Below are 17,825 nucleotides of genomic sequence, written 5' to 3'. Positions count from 1 at the left end.
GGGTGGGGCACTGGTCCTGCATTGGCTAGGCCCCAGTTTAGACTGGTCCAGCTCCATGGCTCTCTGGTCATCTTCATGCACTAAAGCTGCCTGGAAGAGGAGGAGGAAGAGGAGGAGAAAAGCCCCAAGCCCTCACTGCTGTCTGTGCCCACAAGGGCAAATGCCAAGGCAGAGTGTCTAGATTAAGGGTGCCTGTCTCTGAACTCTCATCTTAAAAGAAAAACAGACCCTACCCAATATCTCAATAGAGAGAATTAGGGGGTGGGAGAGAGAGACAGAGCAAGCACACAAGGAAGGGCTGTCCCTCAGGTTCTCTGCATGACCATAAGCATCCATGATGAAGCCAAGCCCTCCCTCCAGTCCATCTGCCTTAGTCCAGGCCTCGGAGGTAGAGAGGAACTGCTGGACCTCTGACCCTTCCCTCCACCACTCCCTTCTCCTTCTGTGTCATGTCTTTTTAGATTGTAAGCCCGAGGGCAGGGATCCGTCTAGCTAAAAAGATTGCATGTACAGCGCTGTGTAAATTTACAGCGCTTCATAAATAAAGGTTAATAATAATAATGAAAGTGGGGAGATGAGGCAGGTGGGAGGGGTAGGAAGTAAGAAGCACAGGGAAGGGCTGGCTGAGAAGGCCAGGCCCCCATTTTGAGCTGGGGGCCTCTGCCACATTGGGCAGTCCCCTCTGCACCCTAAGCACCATGCCCAAGGCCTCTCCTGCCTGGGCCCTCCTACCTCCTGGAGCCTCTTAGTTTAGGGTTCCCTCTGTCAGTCCCTGTGGCCCCAACAGGGGGGCCCTGAAAGAGGCCCCCTCCTGTGCCAAGAGCACAGGCAGGGAAACAGACAGAGGGTCTCTACTCCACCTGTAGTCAGCCAGTCACACACTCCATGGGGCAAAGCGGGGCAGAGGCAGAGCCCCCACTCCACAGTTCATCAGTCAACCCCACCCCACCCCCCAACTGCTATGACACCTTTGGCTCTCTGAGGCCAGAAAGGCAGCCCTGAGCAATCCTGGCTATGAAGGCGCAAGGCCAGCGGAGGACAAGGGGCTGCTTCCCCCCCAGTCCCCTCCTGATCTTGCTGCTGCAATAGTTAGACTTCCATGGCACCTGCCACGTGTGCCACCCGCACAGGCCACCCTCTCCGCCGCAGGGCAGTTCTCATCCTTGGAGCCATGCCCAGCTCAGAGTGGCATGTATTTTAATTTGGACAGAGCGGAGGGAGGCTGGTGTGCACTTGTGGGAAATGCACACACAGGGACCCTCTAGGAGAATTCCCCATCAGGCCCATCCCACTCTGGGGCAGAGGGGCCTGTATTTGGCTGGCACCCAGGTGGGGGCTCCATTCTGTGTTGTGTGGCATTCAGAGGCAACACTGCTGCCGTCGGCAGCTCAGGAGGCCGGTCACTGGCACAGAGGGCAATCCTGGTGTCCAGTGGCCAGGAGGGAAAGTGGGTCCTGCGGACATGAGTGGGAAGCAATCTCTGGGGTGGACTGTCAACCCCTCACTCCCCCACCCCTGCCATTCTCCAGGTCACTCTTCAGCCCTGGGTGACCTGCCTTGATGGATCTGCTGGGAGGAAAAGCAACAGGCCTGTGGCAATGGGAAGGTGGCCCCGAGGCATCTAGGGCCTGGTGGCCGCCAGGCTGGCTGCCCGTTCCCTCAGCACCAGGAGACCCAGCCAAGGCCTTCCCTGATGCCCAGTGCTTGGCACCAGAAGAGTCTCTTCCTGGGCCTCAGTGCAAAGGAGGATGGGGCCAGGAATCGCAGGCGGTCGGTTGGTTGCAGCACCCTTTTATTTATTGTTATTATTATTATTATTATTATTATTATCTGTATTCCGCTTTTTCACAAAGGAATCAAAGCAGATTCCAACAGTTTAAATAAAACATGAAACAATTACAAATTACAATTTAAACCCCCAACCCTCCCCATCATAAAAACAGGGATCAACCCATAAAAGGAGATCAAAGAGCGTAATTTCGGGAAGCGGGTTTTGACTCCTGTCCTGCTCCTTGCTGCTGCCTTCAAGGCAGTGCTGACGGGGAGAGGAAGGGGAGCCCGTGGCAGGGTTTCCTTGGCCAGACTTGTTCAGAGGGGTTGCCTCTGCCTTCCTCTGAGGCCAAGGCCGCCCAGTGGGTTTCCAGGGCCGAGTGGGGATTCGAACCCTGCTCCCCACGGTCACAGTCCAAGGCAGCAGCACCTTCTGCTCTGAACAGCTCTTACACCAGGAAGCTCTTCTGAAGGTTGAGGTGGGATCTCTTTCCCTGTGGCTTGAATGCATTGCTCCAGGTCCTAGTCTCTGGAGCAGCAGAAAACAAGCTTGCTTCGACCCGGAGGCACAGAGACCCCTGCCCTCCGCCGCTCTGCTCAGGCCCTCCAGGGGCCTCTTCCCCTTCCGCACCCTCCGCGTCTTTCCCAGGGCTGTTCTTCCCCAGCCTGTTTCAGCCCTTGGCTTCCAGGGCGAGAGAGCCCTTGGCCTATCCAAGGCCCCATTCCATATGGCCCTGGTAGCCCCACGTCGCCAGCGAAGGGATTTCCATTTCCAAAGGGCATGATGGCTTCCAGGCCTTCCACCGTGTTGCCTGCCCTCCAGCTGGCGCCAGCACCGGAGACAGGGCCCTTCCGGGGGGCACTTGCACTTCCTGCATTTCGTTTGCCAGCTCTGGCCTGGCTTCCTACTCTCTCCTGGGCGTTAGCTGCTGCTGCTCCTCGTTTGGCCTCCTCTGCCAACCAGAGAAGCACTCCTAGTTCGATCCCTTCACCAAGGCGCTGATAACAATAATAATAACAATGTTTTATTTCTATACCGCTATTCCAGAGATCATAGCGGCGAACAGCAAGTCAGCTAATTTGCCCCCAACAGTCTGGGTCCTCGGTTTAGCTCCCTCCTCGGAAGGATGCAAGCCTGAGTCGAGCTGGGGCCCTTTGGCTGGTCTTGAACTCGCAACCTTGTGGTTTCGAGTGAATGGCTGCAGTGCAGGCATTGAACCCCTGCGCCACCAGGGCTCCTTAGATAGATAAAGACGCCGCATAGCTCTGGGCCCAGGCAGAGCCCCACCGGACGCCCACCGGTCCCTTCTCTCCGGGAGGAAGGAGAGCAGGAGAGGAGCCATTGCCCTCAGCCCCTGACAGGCCCACTACTAGCGGCCTCTCGCTTTGGGAAAGCAAAGCGGCCCTGACTGGAGGGAAATGGCGGCGCAGGAGGCCCGGAAGGGAGCAGGAAGGGCCGCTCTAGGACTCGGACTCGGACGGAAGGCCGAGGGGCGGGGCCTGGAGGGGGCGGGGCGCCAGCGCGCTGTGATTTGCCCCGCCCACGGCCAGGTAGGCGTCACGTGGCACGGAGGGGCGCCAGACCGGAAACGGAGGCGCCATTGGCCGGCCGCCGGCCACGCGAGGAAGGGGCCGTGTCACGTGTCACGCGCGCTCTCTCCCGCCGCTCAGGTGGGCGGGGCGGGGCCAGGCAGGTGTGGGCGGGGCCACGGGCGGGCGGGGCCTGTGAGGCGGAAGGAAGGAAGGAAGGAAGGAAGGAAGGGCCTCAGCGGAGGGCCCCCTCTCTCCCCTGAGCCCCACCGGGGCCCCTGCCCCCGACCCCCCCATGGAGGGCAGCCCCCTCCCCCTCCTTCCGCCTCTGGGGCCGGAGCCCCCCCTGGAAGACGAGGAAGAGGAAGAGGAAGAGGAAGAGGCGCCCGGGGCCCCCTTCCGCCCCCCGGCGGGAGACCTGGAGGCCAACCCCTTCGACGGGCTGCCCTTCTCCTCGCGCTACTACCAGCTGCTCCGCCGCCGCCGCGCCCTCCGCGCCTCCGGGGCCAAGCTGGCCTTCATGGCGCTCCTGGAGCAGGGCGCGGGGGTCCTCCTCGTCTCCGGGGAGACCGGAACCGGAAAGAGCACACAGGTCAGCCCTGGGGTCCCCTGGCTCTTGGGGCTCCCGGGCCCTCGGCCTTCCCTCCTGCGGGCCCTGGCTGCCACGGGTCCGATCCAGGGCTGCCATTCCCTGCGGCCCCGAAGCAGCGGAGGAGGCGGACTTTGGCCGGGCGTGGATCCCTGGGACTCTCTGCCCTTTCCTTGTAGGAGCCGAGCCAGGCCAAGCCCCCGCCTGCCCTTCCCTTGGGCATTAGCAGCAAGGCTCTTGGCCGCCGAGGGGGACCCAGGGCCGGACAAGGGGGGCCCTCCGTGGGGCCTCTGGCTTTGGAGAATTCGCCAAGGCCCAGGGCCTCCCTCCAGCGGAGCAGGAAAGGCAGCAGGAGCCCATTGGGGCCGCCGGGAACAGCCCAAAGGCCCCTCCCAGTTGTCTGGGGTCAGCAGGGCCGCTCTTGCCTCCCTGGAAAGGGGAGACCCTCCCCGGCCGGCCGGCCCCTCCGCTGCCAAACAAGCCCCACCAGAGAAGGCTCCTGCCAGGGCTTGCCCTCCCTCCGTTTCCATTCCCTCCACCATGGCATGCAGCCCTGGGGCACCGGAGGGAGGCAGCCCTTGTGCCCCTTTCCTGTGGCAAAGCTTCCCATCCCTCCTTGTGCTTCTCTTGCCCAGCCCCAACACCCCACCAGTTCCTGGGGGATGTGCTGGTGGCCGCTGCCCTTTGAACTCATAGCAGATGTTGCTCAGCATCCATCTTCAGGGCAGGTCTTTCCTGAAAGGCTGCCTTGTGCCCCTTCTTTCTCCTGGGGAGTCCTTCGGCCTTCTCTCTGCATGGGTCAAAGCGGAAGAGGACGCTGCATCTTGTAGGGATGCAATGGCACAGCTGCCACACAAATAGGTAGAAGGGTGTAACGAGGGCCCTTGCCCACCCCCGCCTGCCCTTTGCCTCCCCTGGCAGGTGCCCCAGTGGTGTGCGGAGTATGCCCTCTCCCTGCGGTTCGCCCACGGCCAGGTGGTCTCCACTCAGCCTCACAGCCTGGCGGCCCTCAGCCTGACCCTGCGTGTGGCCGACGAGATGGACCTCAATGTGGGGCACGAGGTGGGCTACTGTGTCCCCTATGATGACTGCTGCACCTCGGAGACTCTCCTCAGGTGGGGCCCCCTTCTTGGGATCCAGGGGAAGGTTGAGGTTGTTGTGTCTGCAATTTCTACGTGCTCTTTTGTGGGGGGGGGGTGCAAGCATGGAAGGCATGGAGATCTCCTCTGTTCTCCCCCAGCTGCCTTTCTCCTTCTGCAATCTCTGATCAAGATGTTGGGGAAGCTCAGGCCGCTCGCCAGCAGTCTCCCTCTTCTTTCCTGGGGGCTGCAGGAGCACAGTTGCCTCCTTTATGGAGCCAGGACTGGTGGGGCTGCCTCCTTGCTTGGTGCCACTGCGAGCCCCTCCTGTAGTTGTGGGTGGCAATAGATTGGAGGGGTCCTGCCTTGAGGCTTCCACTTCTTGCTCCGGTTGAGGGGAGGAAGGAGGGAAGCAGAGGCCCTGGTAGGATCCTTCCTTCTTCCTCCCACCCACCCACCTGTTGCCTTCTGTGGGTTGCAGGTTCTGCTCAGATGAGGTGCTGCTGCGGGAGATGACCTCGGACCCACTGGTGCGCCAGTATGGCGTGGTGATCCTGGATGAGACGCAGGCCCGCACAGTACCCACTGACCTCCTGCTGGGGCTGCTGAAGGATGTCCAGCGCCAGCGGCCAGAGCTGCGCCTGGTAGTGGTGACGGAGCCTCACATGGAGCAGCCCCTGCGACGCTTCTGTCCAGAGGCCCCTCTTCTGAGGGTCCCGGGGCTCAACCCAGCCCCACTCCTGACCTGCCGGGAGACCTCGCCAGGGGAGTGTGTTGCTGCCGCCTCTTGGGCTGCCCTGGAGCCTCACCGGCAAAAGGAGCCCGGCGACGTGATGGTCTTCTTGGCCAGTGAGCAGGTGGGCCTGGCCACAGGGGTCTGGGTGGCAAGGGGCCTCTCCACGTCTGCCTGCCTTGCAGAGCAGGAAATGACAAGCGTGGATGAGGTGTGCAGGTGACCCTGCGGTGGGCCTTGGGAGGCAGAAGAGGTAGGTGGGGGAGGCAGGGTTAGGCCAGGAGAAAGGCTGAGGCCTGGGAGCCTCATCTGCCCAAAGGGCCCTTGAGAGCCAGCCCCAGGGCCTTTCCATAGCCTCTGGCCTGGTGGGCTCCTGGCTGCAGTCACCTTCAGAAAGTGCTGGAAGGCTTTAGCTGGGCTGAAGTGGCTGCCATCAGATTGCTTGCCATCACTGCTTGCCAGCAGAGCAGCAACTCTGGGTTGTGAGAATGGCAACACCGGCTCTTGGATTGTTTCTGAGCACAATTCTGGCTGCAGGTGAAGGCCTGCCTGAGCCTTAAAATCCTTGGCAGCAGACTGGCTCTCAGTCGCTGCCACGGTTTCTGGAGACCCCTGAGGCAGGGCCTATGGATGCTTCTTGGCTGCGCTTCTGGCTGCCACAGCAGGAAGGCTGGGCTGCCTCCACTGTCTTTCTGCTATCAAGCAGTGACCCTTTCTGCTTCAATTGGCTTTTGACCACTAATTGGTTGGTACTGAGGAGGCCTTCGAAGAGCAGGGTCTGTACTTTTTGGTTAGCTTTTCAGATTGTTGGTGAGTTCATGCTTTGTTTTCAGAGAATGGGTTACCTTTCCCCCCAAATGCTTCTCCAGTGTTATGATGGAATATTACTTTAGTTTTATTTATTTCCATGCTCCCATTCTCCCAAATTAGACTGATTGCAGTTCACAAAAAGACACTTAAAAAGAACAGCAGTGCAGTTCTAAAACACAACCAAAACACAACATTAACGTAACAAGTATCAATCTGAAGCTATTAAAAATGAACCTTTGTAAGCATCCCAATGACAAGCCTCCCTGGCACAATTGTCTATTAAATGCCTGCTTGAAAAGAAAGGTTTTGGCCTCCAGCGTTTTCCCTGGAAGCCCAGGGAGGAGCCAGCGCAGCCTGGAAGGGAGTTCCAGAGGTTGGGAGCATCCACCAAGAAGGCTCTTTCTTCTGTCCTCACCAAACAAGCCTGTGATGGTGGTGAGGCCAAAAGAAAGCCTTCCCCTCAAGATCCTATGGCTCTGGCAGGTTCATAAGGGGAGATTCAGTTTTCCGAACAGACTGGACCTAAGCCATGTTTTTAGCTGAATCTTGTTTTAATCCATCATGGGAGGGGGAGTTTGGACGGGGGGGGGGGGCTTGTGGTCTCTTCCATTGCTCTGATCCTGTGGGGCTGCGGAGACAGGAGAGAGGAGGGCTGTGAGCGCAATCTGTGAGCAAGATCTTTCCTCCCCAGGAAGTCAGCGAGTGTTGCGAGGCCGTTCGCCTGGAGGCCACCACCTTGGATCCCAGCTTGGGCCCTCTGCTGGTGCTGCCCCTTCACCTGGGCGTGGGGCGGGAGGTCCAGCGGGTGTACGAGACCAGCAGAGCCACCGGATGGGGACCGGCCACGCCGGATCATCATCTCCCACTGGATGGCGGATGCAGCCTTCTCCGTGGGGAGCGTCAGGCACGTGGTTGACACCGGTCTGGAACTGCGCAGCGTGAGTGCCCTGTGTCCACAGAGGATTGAGGGGACCTAAGCTTGGGGGGCTGGGGTTCAACACATGTGTGTTCTGGGTCATTGTCAGGCTGATGCCCATGCCAGCAATCAGCAGCATGGAATTCCCCCAAATGTTTTGAATGACCACTTCTGTGGGATCTGGCCACTGGCCTGGGATGGTGGGAAACATCCTGGCTTCCTGGAGTCACCCAGACTGCCAATCCTACAACTTCTACAGAGCTGCAGCTGGATAGTGGTCACTTTATTATTATTGTTATTATGATTTATGTATATAGCACTCTAGATTTACACAGCGCTGTACATACAAATGATAAAATAGACAAAGTAAAAACCTTGCCTTGTTTTGCCTCCTGGGTTGGGGGGGGCAACCCTTCTGCTCTGATTCACTCCCCCCTTCACTGCCCTGGAGTCACAGCCCACCTGCCCTGCCCTGGAATAAGAGTTTGCCTATGCTGACAGCAAGCCATTGATTTAGGCTTGTTGGCAGGTTGCCCCACCCTCTTGGGGGGGGGGGGAGAAGGCGAAATAGCCCTTGGTCCCCACATTATGTCCACAAAGTGCTTCGGCTCCTCCCTCAAGTGAACCCACAAACCATAAAGCAGGCTCTCAAGGGGCTGGCTCTCAAGGGCCCTTTGGGAAGATGAGGTTCCCAGGCCCCAGCCTTTCTTTTGATCACTATGGAAAAGCGGTATAGAAATAAATGTTTATTATTATTATTAGCCTTTGCAACTTGGACAGCCCCCAACTGGATGCCCCTACAAGCTTCTCAGACTCCTCCAACCTACCGAAAAATCCCTCCCCCCCCTCGGTGCTTGCTCTTCTGCACTATCCTCTGCCAACTGTCCTCAACAATAAAGAGCCATGGAAGAGTGGTGGTCTTTGCCTGGGCCTTCCTGAGAGCAGCACGCTCCCCCTCCCCCGAATATGGCAACAAATCTTTCCCCTCCCTTCATCTGCATCTTCTGGGCCACTGCATCCATTGCCCTCTCTCACACTGTGCTTCTCACCCTGCAAACAGGTTTACAACCCACGGATCCGGGCTGAGTCACAGGTCCTGCGCCCCATAAGCAAGAAGCAAGCTGAGTCACGGCGGCTGAGGGCAGCTGGGAGTCCCCCAGGTGAGTCCTGTGGGGCTGGGGGCCCTTGGCAGAGGCCTGGGAGTGGGGGGCAGCCTGGGAGTGGGGGGCAGCCTAACTGTCCTCCAGCCCTGTCAGGCTTGCTGTGAACTCTTCTGTTTTGTGCCCCACAGGGTCCTGCCTGCGCCTTTACTCTGAGTCTTTCTATGAACACCAAATGCCAGATACCCCTCCAGCCTGCATCACTGAGGCAAACCTCAGCCGCCTAGTGCTGCTCCTGAAGCGGCTGGACATCGCCGACATGGGGCAGTGTGACTTCCTTGACAGGCCAGGTATGCGGCTTTGGGAGTGAGGAGAGGGGCAGAAGGGCCCCCACAGGTGAGGATGGAGGGCTGACCAGCGCCCTCTTGGTAAGCCTGACCATCCCACTCTCCCGGCCCAGGCCCTGAGTCTCTCATGCAGGCGCTGGAAGACTTGGACTACCTGGCCGCCCTGGATGATGATGGGAACCTCTCTGAGGTGGGCATCATCATGTCAGAGTTCCCCCTTGATCCCCAACTCGCCAAGGCCCTCCTGGCCTCCTGTGAGTTCGACTGCGTCGATGAGATGCTCACGCTGGCTGCCATGCTGACAGGTATGGGCCACCTGGCTCTTGGGCTCCCTGTGGGCTAGCTGGCTGGGCTTTGTACCTCTCTTGAGCCCCCCACCAGCTGGTCTCCCATGGCCACGTGGGGCGGGGGGGGTCGCGTCCCCCACCTCTCTGGTCACATTTGTGGCCCCACGACACCTGCTAGGAAATTGGAGCAAGTGTAGTCCCTTACCCTTTTCCCTCAGACTGAGGGTGTTTCCCCACTGGTCATCTGATCTGAATCTGACTCTAGCCAATGTCCAGACAAACAGAGTTAGCATCACCAGGGCATTTGGGCACTCCTCAATATTGGAATTTCAAGACAATTAATACGGGAGGATGATCAGGCATCTTAGCAATTGCTTAAGCATGGCATAGTGTTTTGAGTGTTGGACTACAACTCTGAAGTCCAGGGTTCAATTCCCAACTCAGCCATGAAACCCACTGGGTGACCTTGGGCAAGAAGGCAATGGCAAAGCCTCTCTGAACAAATCCTGCCAAGAAAACCCCTTGATAGATTCACCTTAGGGCTGGCATAAGTTGGAAATGTCTTGGAGGCACGCAGTATCAACAATCAATGTGAGCAAAGTAGTACACACACATGCAAACATACACACTCCGCCTTTGGGTAGGTATATAGACTTCATAATTTTCCGGGCGGCTTGGGAGCATGACATGCACATGTTGCACACCCCCTTGATGCCCTGAAGATGCCCAGAGCGGCCACATGTCAGCAGGCTTCCAGGTGTCTTGGGGGCATGGCGGTTACATGCCACAAGCCCCCAACACACAGGGAAGCTGCCATGGAAGAGCTGCTAAAGGCAGCCTTTCACAGCCAAGAAAGCAGTTGTTGAAAACCGCTCCTTTTTTTCTTTTTGCCAGTATGCAGAAATAATCTCCAATCTGCAGAAATAATCCAGCCTGACCCCAGTGCCATGTCTCAATACTATGAAATTCTGGGACTTGTAATTTGTTGTGGCACCAGAGCACTCTGAAAGAGAAGGTTAAATGTCTCACAGAATTCATGGCAGTTAAAGTGGTATCAAACTGAATTATGATGCAGCCTTGGTCTACTCCCTCACATGTGTGTAGCGTCATTAATTAGACATCTTGCACAGCACTGTACCAAAACCATTTCTTGAGGATGTATCTTCTACACAAGCATTAGTGGAGGAAACCCACTCTTCCACAGACATCTCAGAACCAAGGCACGTGTTATACTTTGGTAGAGCGTCCAATGGGCTCTACTATTTGGGGAGGGGGCTCTCTCCTTCCCTCCCCCTTTCTTGCATGCATTTCAAGGGTATTTCCCAGCCAGGGTAGCTTCTTAAAGGCCATCAGAGACAGTTTGGTGGGGTCTCTTTGGTGTTGGGGTAGTTTTCCAGCCTCTCTTTGAACAGGCACCTCCTTACTTCAGAAACCAAGGCAAGAGTAAAAAGAGGGCATTGCCTGCTGTTCAAAAGGAAATAAGGAAAATACCACATTGTTTTTAATGTGTTCCCTCCAAGCCCTGCCCTGGGTTAATTTGGAAATTCAGACATGTCAGTGCTCCTGCAGGGCTGCTAGGAAGGCCATCCTCTCGCACCCCTGTCCATTCTCCTTGGGGTGGGCTCCCGGAGAGGTGGGTGGGTCACAGCCCTCCTGCACAGTATCACCACGGGTGTCTGTGGGTGAGTGGGGGGTTCTTTGTGTACTCCCACCTGAACCCCCACCCTTTCTCCTCCACACACACAGCCTGGCCCTGCTTCCGGACTCCCCCGACCCGCTGGGAGGAAGCGGTAGCTGCCCGGCAAAGAGGACTGCTGCACCCGGCAGGAGACCACTTCACCCTCATCAATATCTTCAACGCATTCCACCAGCGTAAGTGATGGGGCTGGGGGAGTGGTGGGCTGGCAGGGGTCGCAGAGAAAGCCCAGCTGCCTTGCCCACCCTCCTGCATGCCCAGCCCTTGCTTCCCTTCCTCAGAGAGCGACCCAGAGAGCTGGTGCCGGAAACACGGGGTGAGCGAGGGGGCGCTACGGCTGGCGGGGGCCGTGAGGGCAGAGCTCCTGGAGGTGATGCAGCGGATTGAGCTGCCAGTCTCCCCGCCCGCCTTCGGCACAGACACCAACGTTGTCCACCTGAAGCAAGCCCTCCTCTCGGGCTTCTTCCTCAAGGTGAGCCCACTAGCTGTTGGGCACCGCGTTGGGCAGTGGCAAGCAGTGGGCAGGAGGGGTCCAGCTAGCCACACTGGAGGCAGGGGCTGCGGAGGGCCTCCTTGCGCTGGACATTGGGCCAGCCACAAAAGCCAGCTGCAGGCAAGAGGAAGGCTGGGGAGGCTGAGCACGGAGGGGCCATGCCAGGCAGGGAACATGTGAAGCTGCCCCTACATGGCCATTTCCTTTCTCCTAGCACAGCTTCTGTTAGCGGAGTCTCCCCAAACCTTCCTGGCACTGGGAGGGCAGGTGCACTCATTCATTCCCCCCCCCCCCAACTTGACTATGACTTGCCCAGGTCGATCTGTCACACACACCCCCCCCCATTTTACCCCTGGAGGGATGGCAAGGGGGGGTTCTCCATGCCCCTTTGAGGAGAGTGACTCACAGTGCCCTGAGCTACAATTGTGGCTGGGAGCTCCAAGGCCAGATGTTACCCCACCCCATGACCCAAGTAAGGTTCTGGGGGGCTCTGAGCCCTGCCAGCCCCTCCTGTGGGGAAGGCACAGGTGCTCCTGCAGCCCGGCTCTTCTCCCTCTTCCCCTTGGAATGCTTCAGTGAAGCAAAACTGCTTTCCTACCTTTCTCTGTGGCTGTCCAGTTGTGCGTGGGGGAGAGGGGTCTTTGCCCACCTGCTGCTGGAGTGAGTCTTTGCCACCCAGGTCATCTCCCAAGTACCCCTGGGCTTCTCTCTCGGGGCGAGGATGCTGACCCTGTGGCTCATCCTCATGTTCTCCCTGCTTCCCCCCCCCCAGGTGGCCCGAGACATTGATGGCTCTGGAAACTATCTGCTCCTGACCCACAAACACGTGGCTCAGCTGCCCCCCAGCTGCTGCTACCAACTGCGCCGGCCGCCCCCACGGCCACCCCCCTGGCTGCTGTACCACGAGTTCACCATCTCACAGGATAACTGCCTGAGCGTTGTCTCTGAAATCCAGCCAGAGATGTGAGCATCAGTCGGGTGGGATGGCGGGAGGTGAGGATGTGGTGGGGGGCTTCAAGCATCTGTCCCCACCCTTCATGAGGGCTAGAGCCTTGTTTTCTTTGAGATCAGTGGAGGCATGCTTTGGCATTTGCCTTGGCTCACATTTGAGGAAGGGGGGGAGAACTGTGTTCTCTTCTGCCCCCCCCCCCACCTACCTAAATGCCCATCCTCCAAATGTTTTCTCCTGCAGGCTGGCCCAACTGGCCCCCCAGTACTACCTGAGCAACCTGCCGCCCAGCGAGAGCCGGGACCTGCTCCTGGAGCTGCGTGAGAAGCTTTCAGGTGAGGAGGCGGCAGCAGGAGCGGACCCCCCACGAGACGAGGGGCCCGAGGCCCTCAGGTGCCTCCCCTCTGAGGACAGGGAAGATGTCTGCGTGGTGCAGTGAGCCGGGAGCGAGGCCAGGCCCAGATCCGCCCAGAGCTGCCTTGTCATTGTTGGTGGGGAGAGGAGGAGTGTGGCCTGAGCCCTCCGTTGGCATCACCTAGAGCAGCCCTGGCGTACTGGACACAGGAGGGGCCGTCTGGGGGTCTGCCAGGGGCTCAGGGGGCTGTGGTTTGGGTGTATTCTGGAAAGAGGAATGGGAGCTGAAACCAGGTGGCATGGCACCCTTGTGGGTGGTTCTCTTGGGACCACAGGGTCCTTTCAACGTGGTCTGAGCACACGGGTGGCTGAGCATGCGCAGAACCTCCATCACCCTGGGGGTGAGTGTGGCCTCCCTCAGCCGGAGGAGGGGAGGGGATCCTGGTGGTGTCGGTGAAATCCCCTCTGCCGCCATCCTTCTTTGAGAGGCACCTTGCAGGTGGGGCACTGTGGGGGGCTAGTGTGCTGTAGCACAGTGAGGGTGGCTTCTAAGCCCCCCTTTGGAGGGCCTTTGGGGACGGACATGATCTGCTGGTCATCTGTGGCCTGCCTGACATACAGCAGGAGGCCCGCTTGGGCCGGAGTGGGCCAAGAAAGGGCAGGGCGTCCAGCAGTCTGGGCCACTCTCACTGTTTGGGAGGCCAGGTTCCCCCATTTCTTCCTCTTCCTCTCTCTTGACTTCCGCTCCAAGGCCTTGGTTGTCTGTGTGTCCCAGGGGCCTTTGTGGGGCAGGATGCCTAGCAGAGACAGGTGGGAAACAGCCCTTGGCTGTGAGCTGGGTCAGGGGGCTTTTCCGCCAGGGAGCCGGCTGGGCATGGGGGGCTGGGGGCGGCTCGCTCACTTGCAGAAATCTCCTGGGGTGACCTCAGCCGGACTGGACTGACCTCAGCTGGACAGTTCCCAAGGACTCTGTGGTTCATCTTCTTTCTGTCTGAGCAGGCGCTTCACTAAGCAGATCAATTAAACATTTTAAAAACCTGAGACGTACCTGACTGGTTGCAAAGGGATGTGTGGCAGAACTGGGGGAGGCAAAGGGTGTGCAGGTGAAGCTTGTTCAAGGCCTCATGGTCTCATCCAGCGCCATCGTTCCAGGTCTTTCTCTGAACTGTGGCCATTGTGGTGGCTGGGAGTCATGGCAAGGGTGAGCCATTGGCCCCTGCTGCCACACTCACACGCCATGATGGCAAGTGCCAAGGGTTGGTCTGGGAAATGGGGTCGCCCTTTGCTGCCACTCTGCTTGCCCTACAAATGGCAAGGGCCTGTGTTTGACCCCTCAGGCTATGGCCCCACTTTTGGCCATTAAGTGCCCCTCCCCTCCTGTCCTGGGACCCCAGTCACTCTCCCACCTGTCACTGGAAGCCTGGCTGGCTGCCTGCGGGGGAATGCCCGCCCCACAGATCAGGGAGGGATCCCTGTGCCCTTCCTGAGGGGGCCGGAGAGTGTGGGGAGGCCTGGGTTCCCTTTGAGGTCTCCGGCTGAAGGGGGGGTGTTGGGGAGGAGGGTGACTCAAAGGGCGGCTGCCCTTCTTGCTCAGCCCCAGCGCAAAGGAGGGAGGGAGGCCTCGGGGCACTCTTCCCCATGATGCAGCCTTTTCCATGGGGCGGGGGGGGGGGGTTGAGTCATCGTGGAGGCCAGTTGGAGGGAGGAAGAAGTGGCAGCCAGTGGCCCACAAGCAAAGAAGTGGGGCTGAGAGGCTTCTGGGTCTGTTGCTCGTGACCCACAGCCCTTGCTGCACCCTTGGCCCATCTAGGGAAGGGTCTGGGGGGGGGGGACTAAGAAAACTGGAAACCTCTCCATAGAGCCTGAAGTAAAAGAGACAGAAAGGTTACCCAGTGATAGATGGGAATTAAGATTTATGAGTAACATTAGGACACAAAAACATTACTAAGGCTTCCTTATATTGGGGGGGGGGGGGTCGGTGGTGTGTGTGTGTGTGTGTGAGACACCCGGAGTGACCACACTGGGCGACCAACCCAGAGAGCCCAGGGTCCATGTTGCATGGCAGTCCTTGCCAGGAGTGTTCTGGTCAGCGCATTGGCCGAAGGGAGCCTAGGCTGACCGCGCTGGTCACTTGGGAGCTGGGGGCTTTCTCCAGCCGAGGTGGGGCTGCCCCTCAGCTGCTTCCATGCTGGTGAGGGGGCTGCGGAGCACAGTGTGAGGCTTGGCCTGGGATTTAAAGGGCCCCCTTGGCAGGCAGACTCGCCGCCCAGTATTTTACCCTGGGCTGTAAAGGGGTTCCCAGGTGCTCAGCCCCATCCCCGAAACAGGTTCCACCCACCTCTAATGGGACCTTTAAGGCTGAACCAGGGGCCCAGCCAGCCTGGAGACGCCGTCTGTGGGGGGCAAGGGGTGACACGGAGGGCCCCACCCGAGCCGGGGGCTCTTGCTGTGTGGATTGATGGCGGCAGGAGCCTCTTCTGGGACTCTTCAATAAGGAGACCCCCACTTTTCAGGGCACCAGCACAAGGGACCCCCCAATCCTGTCCTCCAGAAAGAGGGGATGGAAGGGGGGTCTTCCCTCTGGGATGGGGGGATCAGGAGCTGGCCTAGCCGTGGATCGGCCTAAGCACCTCTCGGAGGGGCTTTCTGCTTGAATGACGCTTGCAGCGGGGGGGGGAGGGGTTGGGTCCAAGCAGGGACTCATTCCCAGGATGCACTTGGCCATAGCATCAGGGGCGGAAGAGCACCCCATTCCCCAATGGACGGTGGTCCGGGGCTGAGGCCCGAGAAGCAGCCAGAGTTACCCTCCAGTAACTTAAGCCCGTTAGGCTCTTGGCATTCCTAGAATCCTTTCCGGTGCCAAGGGCCCGAGAGGCCTAGTTTTCTTTCCCCAGAATGAAAGATGCCCCAGCTGAGTGCAGGATCTCCGGCCAGAGCATTCCCAGCAGCCCCTTTTTGGAGACCTCCAGAGAAGGAGACCCAGTTGGTTCCGTCACTGGATCTTTCTCTCAAGAGGCCCCTCCCAAGATCCCACCAGGATCTCCCTCCTGTGACTTCATCCCATGAGACCCGACCAGACCCTCGGGGCAGCAGAGACCTGTCTGCGGAGACGCCGCTTCCCTCGGTTTCATCTCTGGACTACTGTAACGCACTCTCCGTGGGGCTGCCTTTGGAAACTGTTCCGAAACTACAGTGGGTCCAGAAGCACGTGGCCAGGATGCTGACCAGGGCCAGTTATAGGGGGCGTGTAACTTCCTTTCTGGACACAATGCAAAGTGCTGGCCATGACCTATAAAGCCCTATAGGGCTTCCATCCAGGCTATTTGGGTGGCCCTATCTCCCCATAGGAACCTGCTAGAGCCCTCAGATCTTCCGGGGAAGGCACCATCCCAGGCTCAGTTGGTCAGGAGCGGGGGACAGGAGGGCCTTCTCCACGGCTGACCCAGCCTCCGGGACTCCCTTCCACAGGAGGCCTGCCTGGCCCCAGCCCTGCTCTGCTTTTGCTGGCCAGCATTTCACTGAAGCCGGCAGCTGAGAGTTCAGCAGGGTCTTATGCAGAGGTGGGCTTGACTTGTTTTGCCTTTTGAAGGGCTTTTGAATCGGTTTAGAGTGTTTGACCTGGGGGTTGTTAGTTGTGTTTACAGTGTGATTGTAAACGTTTTTAGTTTGTGAGGGGAATTCAAGTTTCCTGAGGCTTCAGCCCTTGGCAAGGAAAGAAAACTATCAAAGGATCGAAGCCAAGGCTGTGAGGGCCTTGCTTTAGAATCAGCAGAAAGGGCCTTTTGCCTTAAGATGCTTCTATAAGGACTGAGGCTGACACAAAGAGCTTGTAGTTCAAAAACAAAACCTTACTAATGGCTTAAATCTACACATACATGGAAGCTCCATCCTCACCTATCTAGAGAATAGTCCAGGTAGAAGAAGGAGTTTGTATCTCACCATCTTTCGGAGGGAAGTTGTGAGAGCAATGAATGGCGATGGAGAGACCGAAGGGAAGCAGGAGAGGACTTCCTAAGGAAGTCACTTAGATCCCATGATCTGTTTACCGACTTACAAAGGTATTTATTGCCCCTGGAGTTTAGCAGGACCAAATGGCCTGCAAGTAGAGACAGAGGACAGTAGAGAAGCATGCAGGAAATCCTATCTCTCTGAGGAAGGAGAGAGAAGGCAGTGGTTTCCCAACAGTTTGCTGTTTCACAAGGAAAATAAATAAGGCAACCATTTGAGGGTGGGTCCAGAGAGCAGGGCGCCAGGTCCTGGTCAGAGCCCCCTCCTGAAGACCCCCATCTTGAAGACCCCCTTCTGAAGCCCCGCTGAGGCCAAAGGTCCAGGGGTCCAGCCCCACTTCCCTGGGGTCTGCCTCTGGACCCAGAAAGGCGCCTGGACCTCAGGCAGCCTCCCTCGCACAAAGGCCACTCCGATGGGAGGAAGGGGCGCCCAGGGGCCATGCAGCCCGACCCCGTCCGGCTTCTTTTGGAGGACGCCCAGAGAAGGAGGCCCGCCGCCTGCTGCCTCTCTGGCCCTTGGCTCCATTCTCGCGGCCAAGAAGCTCCCGCTGAGGTTCGGCTGAAATCTCCGGACCCGGTTTCCCTTCCTCTGGGCGCCGCCAGAAGCCCCCCAACCTTGGTCCCTGCTGGACAGCCGCAGAGGCCGGTCGTGGCCGGAGGGGGGATCCCGGCTTCTGAGCTGGAGAGGGAGGGGCATCCCCAGGAAGGAAGGGGTCCCCCCACCGCCCGGGGCTTCCCCGATTTCCGGCGCCAGAGAGAGGCGAGGGGGAGTGGGCGGGGGAGTCCCGGGGGGCAGGGATCCCCAGGGCCTCCAGATGCAGCCCTCCTCCTCTCCCCCCCCCCCCCCCGGTGTCAAAGGGAGTTTCCTTCGCCGCCTCCTCGGCCTTTCCCGGCGGCCAGCAGGGCCCATAAAGGGCGCTCCCTCCTCTTCCCTCTGAAGCACACTCGCCCACAAGACACAACACCGGCGCCCAGAGAGAGAGAGAGAGAGAGAGAGAGGAGCCGGCAGGTAAACCGGGAGGGGGGGTTCCTATGTCCTCCCATTCAACCCTGGGGGGGCTGTGCGACCCTTGGGATGTCGAGGGGGGGGGCTCGGGAGGGCTCGGGGGCCTTTGGGGGGATCTCAGGGTCCCTCCTGCCCCGGGGAGCGCCGAGGAAGGGCCAA

The 17,825-nt window shown here is 58.9% G+C and overlaps 1 protein-coding gene across 1 annotated transcript; it reads left to right on the top strand.

The window, feature by feature from the left end:
* The first annotated feature begins 3,509 nt into the window (after positions 1-3,509).
* On the top strand, positions 3,510-13,692 carry DQX1 (DEAQ-box RNA dependent ATPase 1). The gene is given in 12 exon segments (XM_089526520.1): positions 3,510-3,892; positions 4,811-5,004; positions 5,450-5,825; positions 7,203-7,340; positions 7,342-7,449; positions 8,488-8,587; positions 8,719-8,877; positions 8,988-9,179; positions 10,908-11,033; positions 11,139-11,329; positions 12,123-12,313; positions 12,543-13,692. Coding segments are annotated over 12 exon segments (2,268 nt in total). The 5' UTR covers positions 3,510-3,595; the 3' UTR covers positions 12,739-13,692.
* Positions 13,693-17,825: the final 4,133 nt, after the last annotated feature.

The sequence above is a fragment of the Sceloporus occidentalis genome, unplaced genomic scaffold, assembly GCF_023333645.1.
Source record: "Sceloporus occidentalis isolate IW3139 unplaced genomic scaffold, rSceOcc1.0.p SCAF_5, whole genome shotgun sequence".
NCBI lineage: Eukaryota > Metazoa > Chordata > Lepidosauria > Squamata > Phrynosomatidae > Sceloporus > Sceloporus occidentalis.
This window is presented reverse-complemented; position numbering and strand designations above follow the sequence as displayed.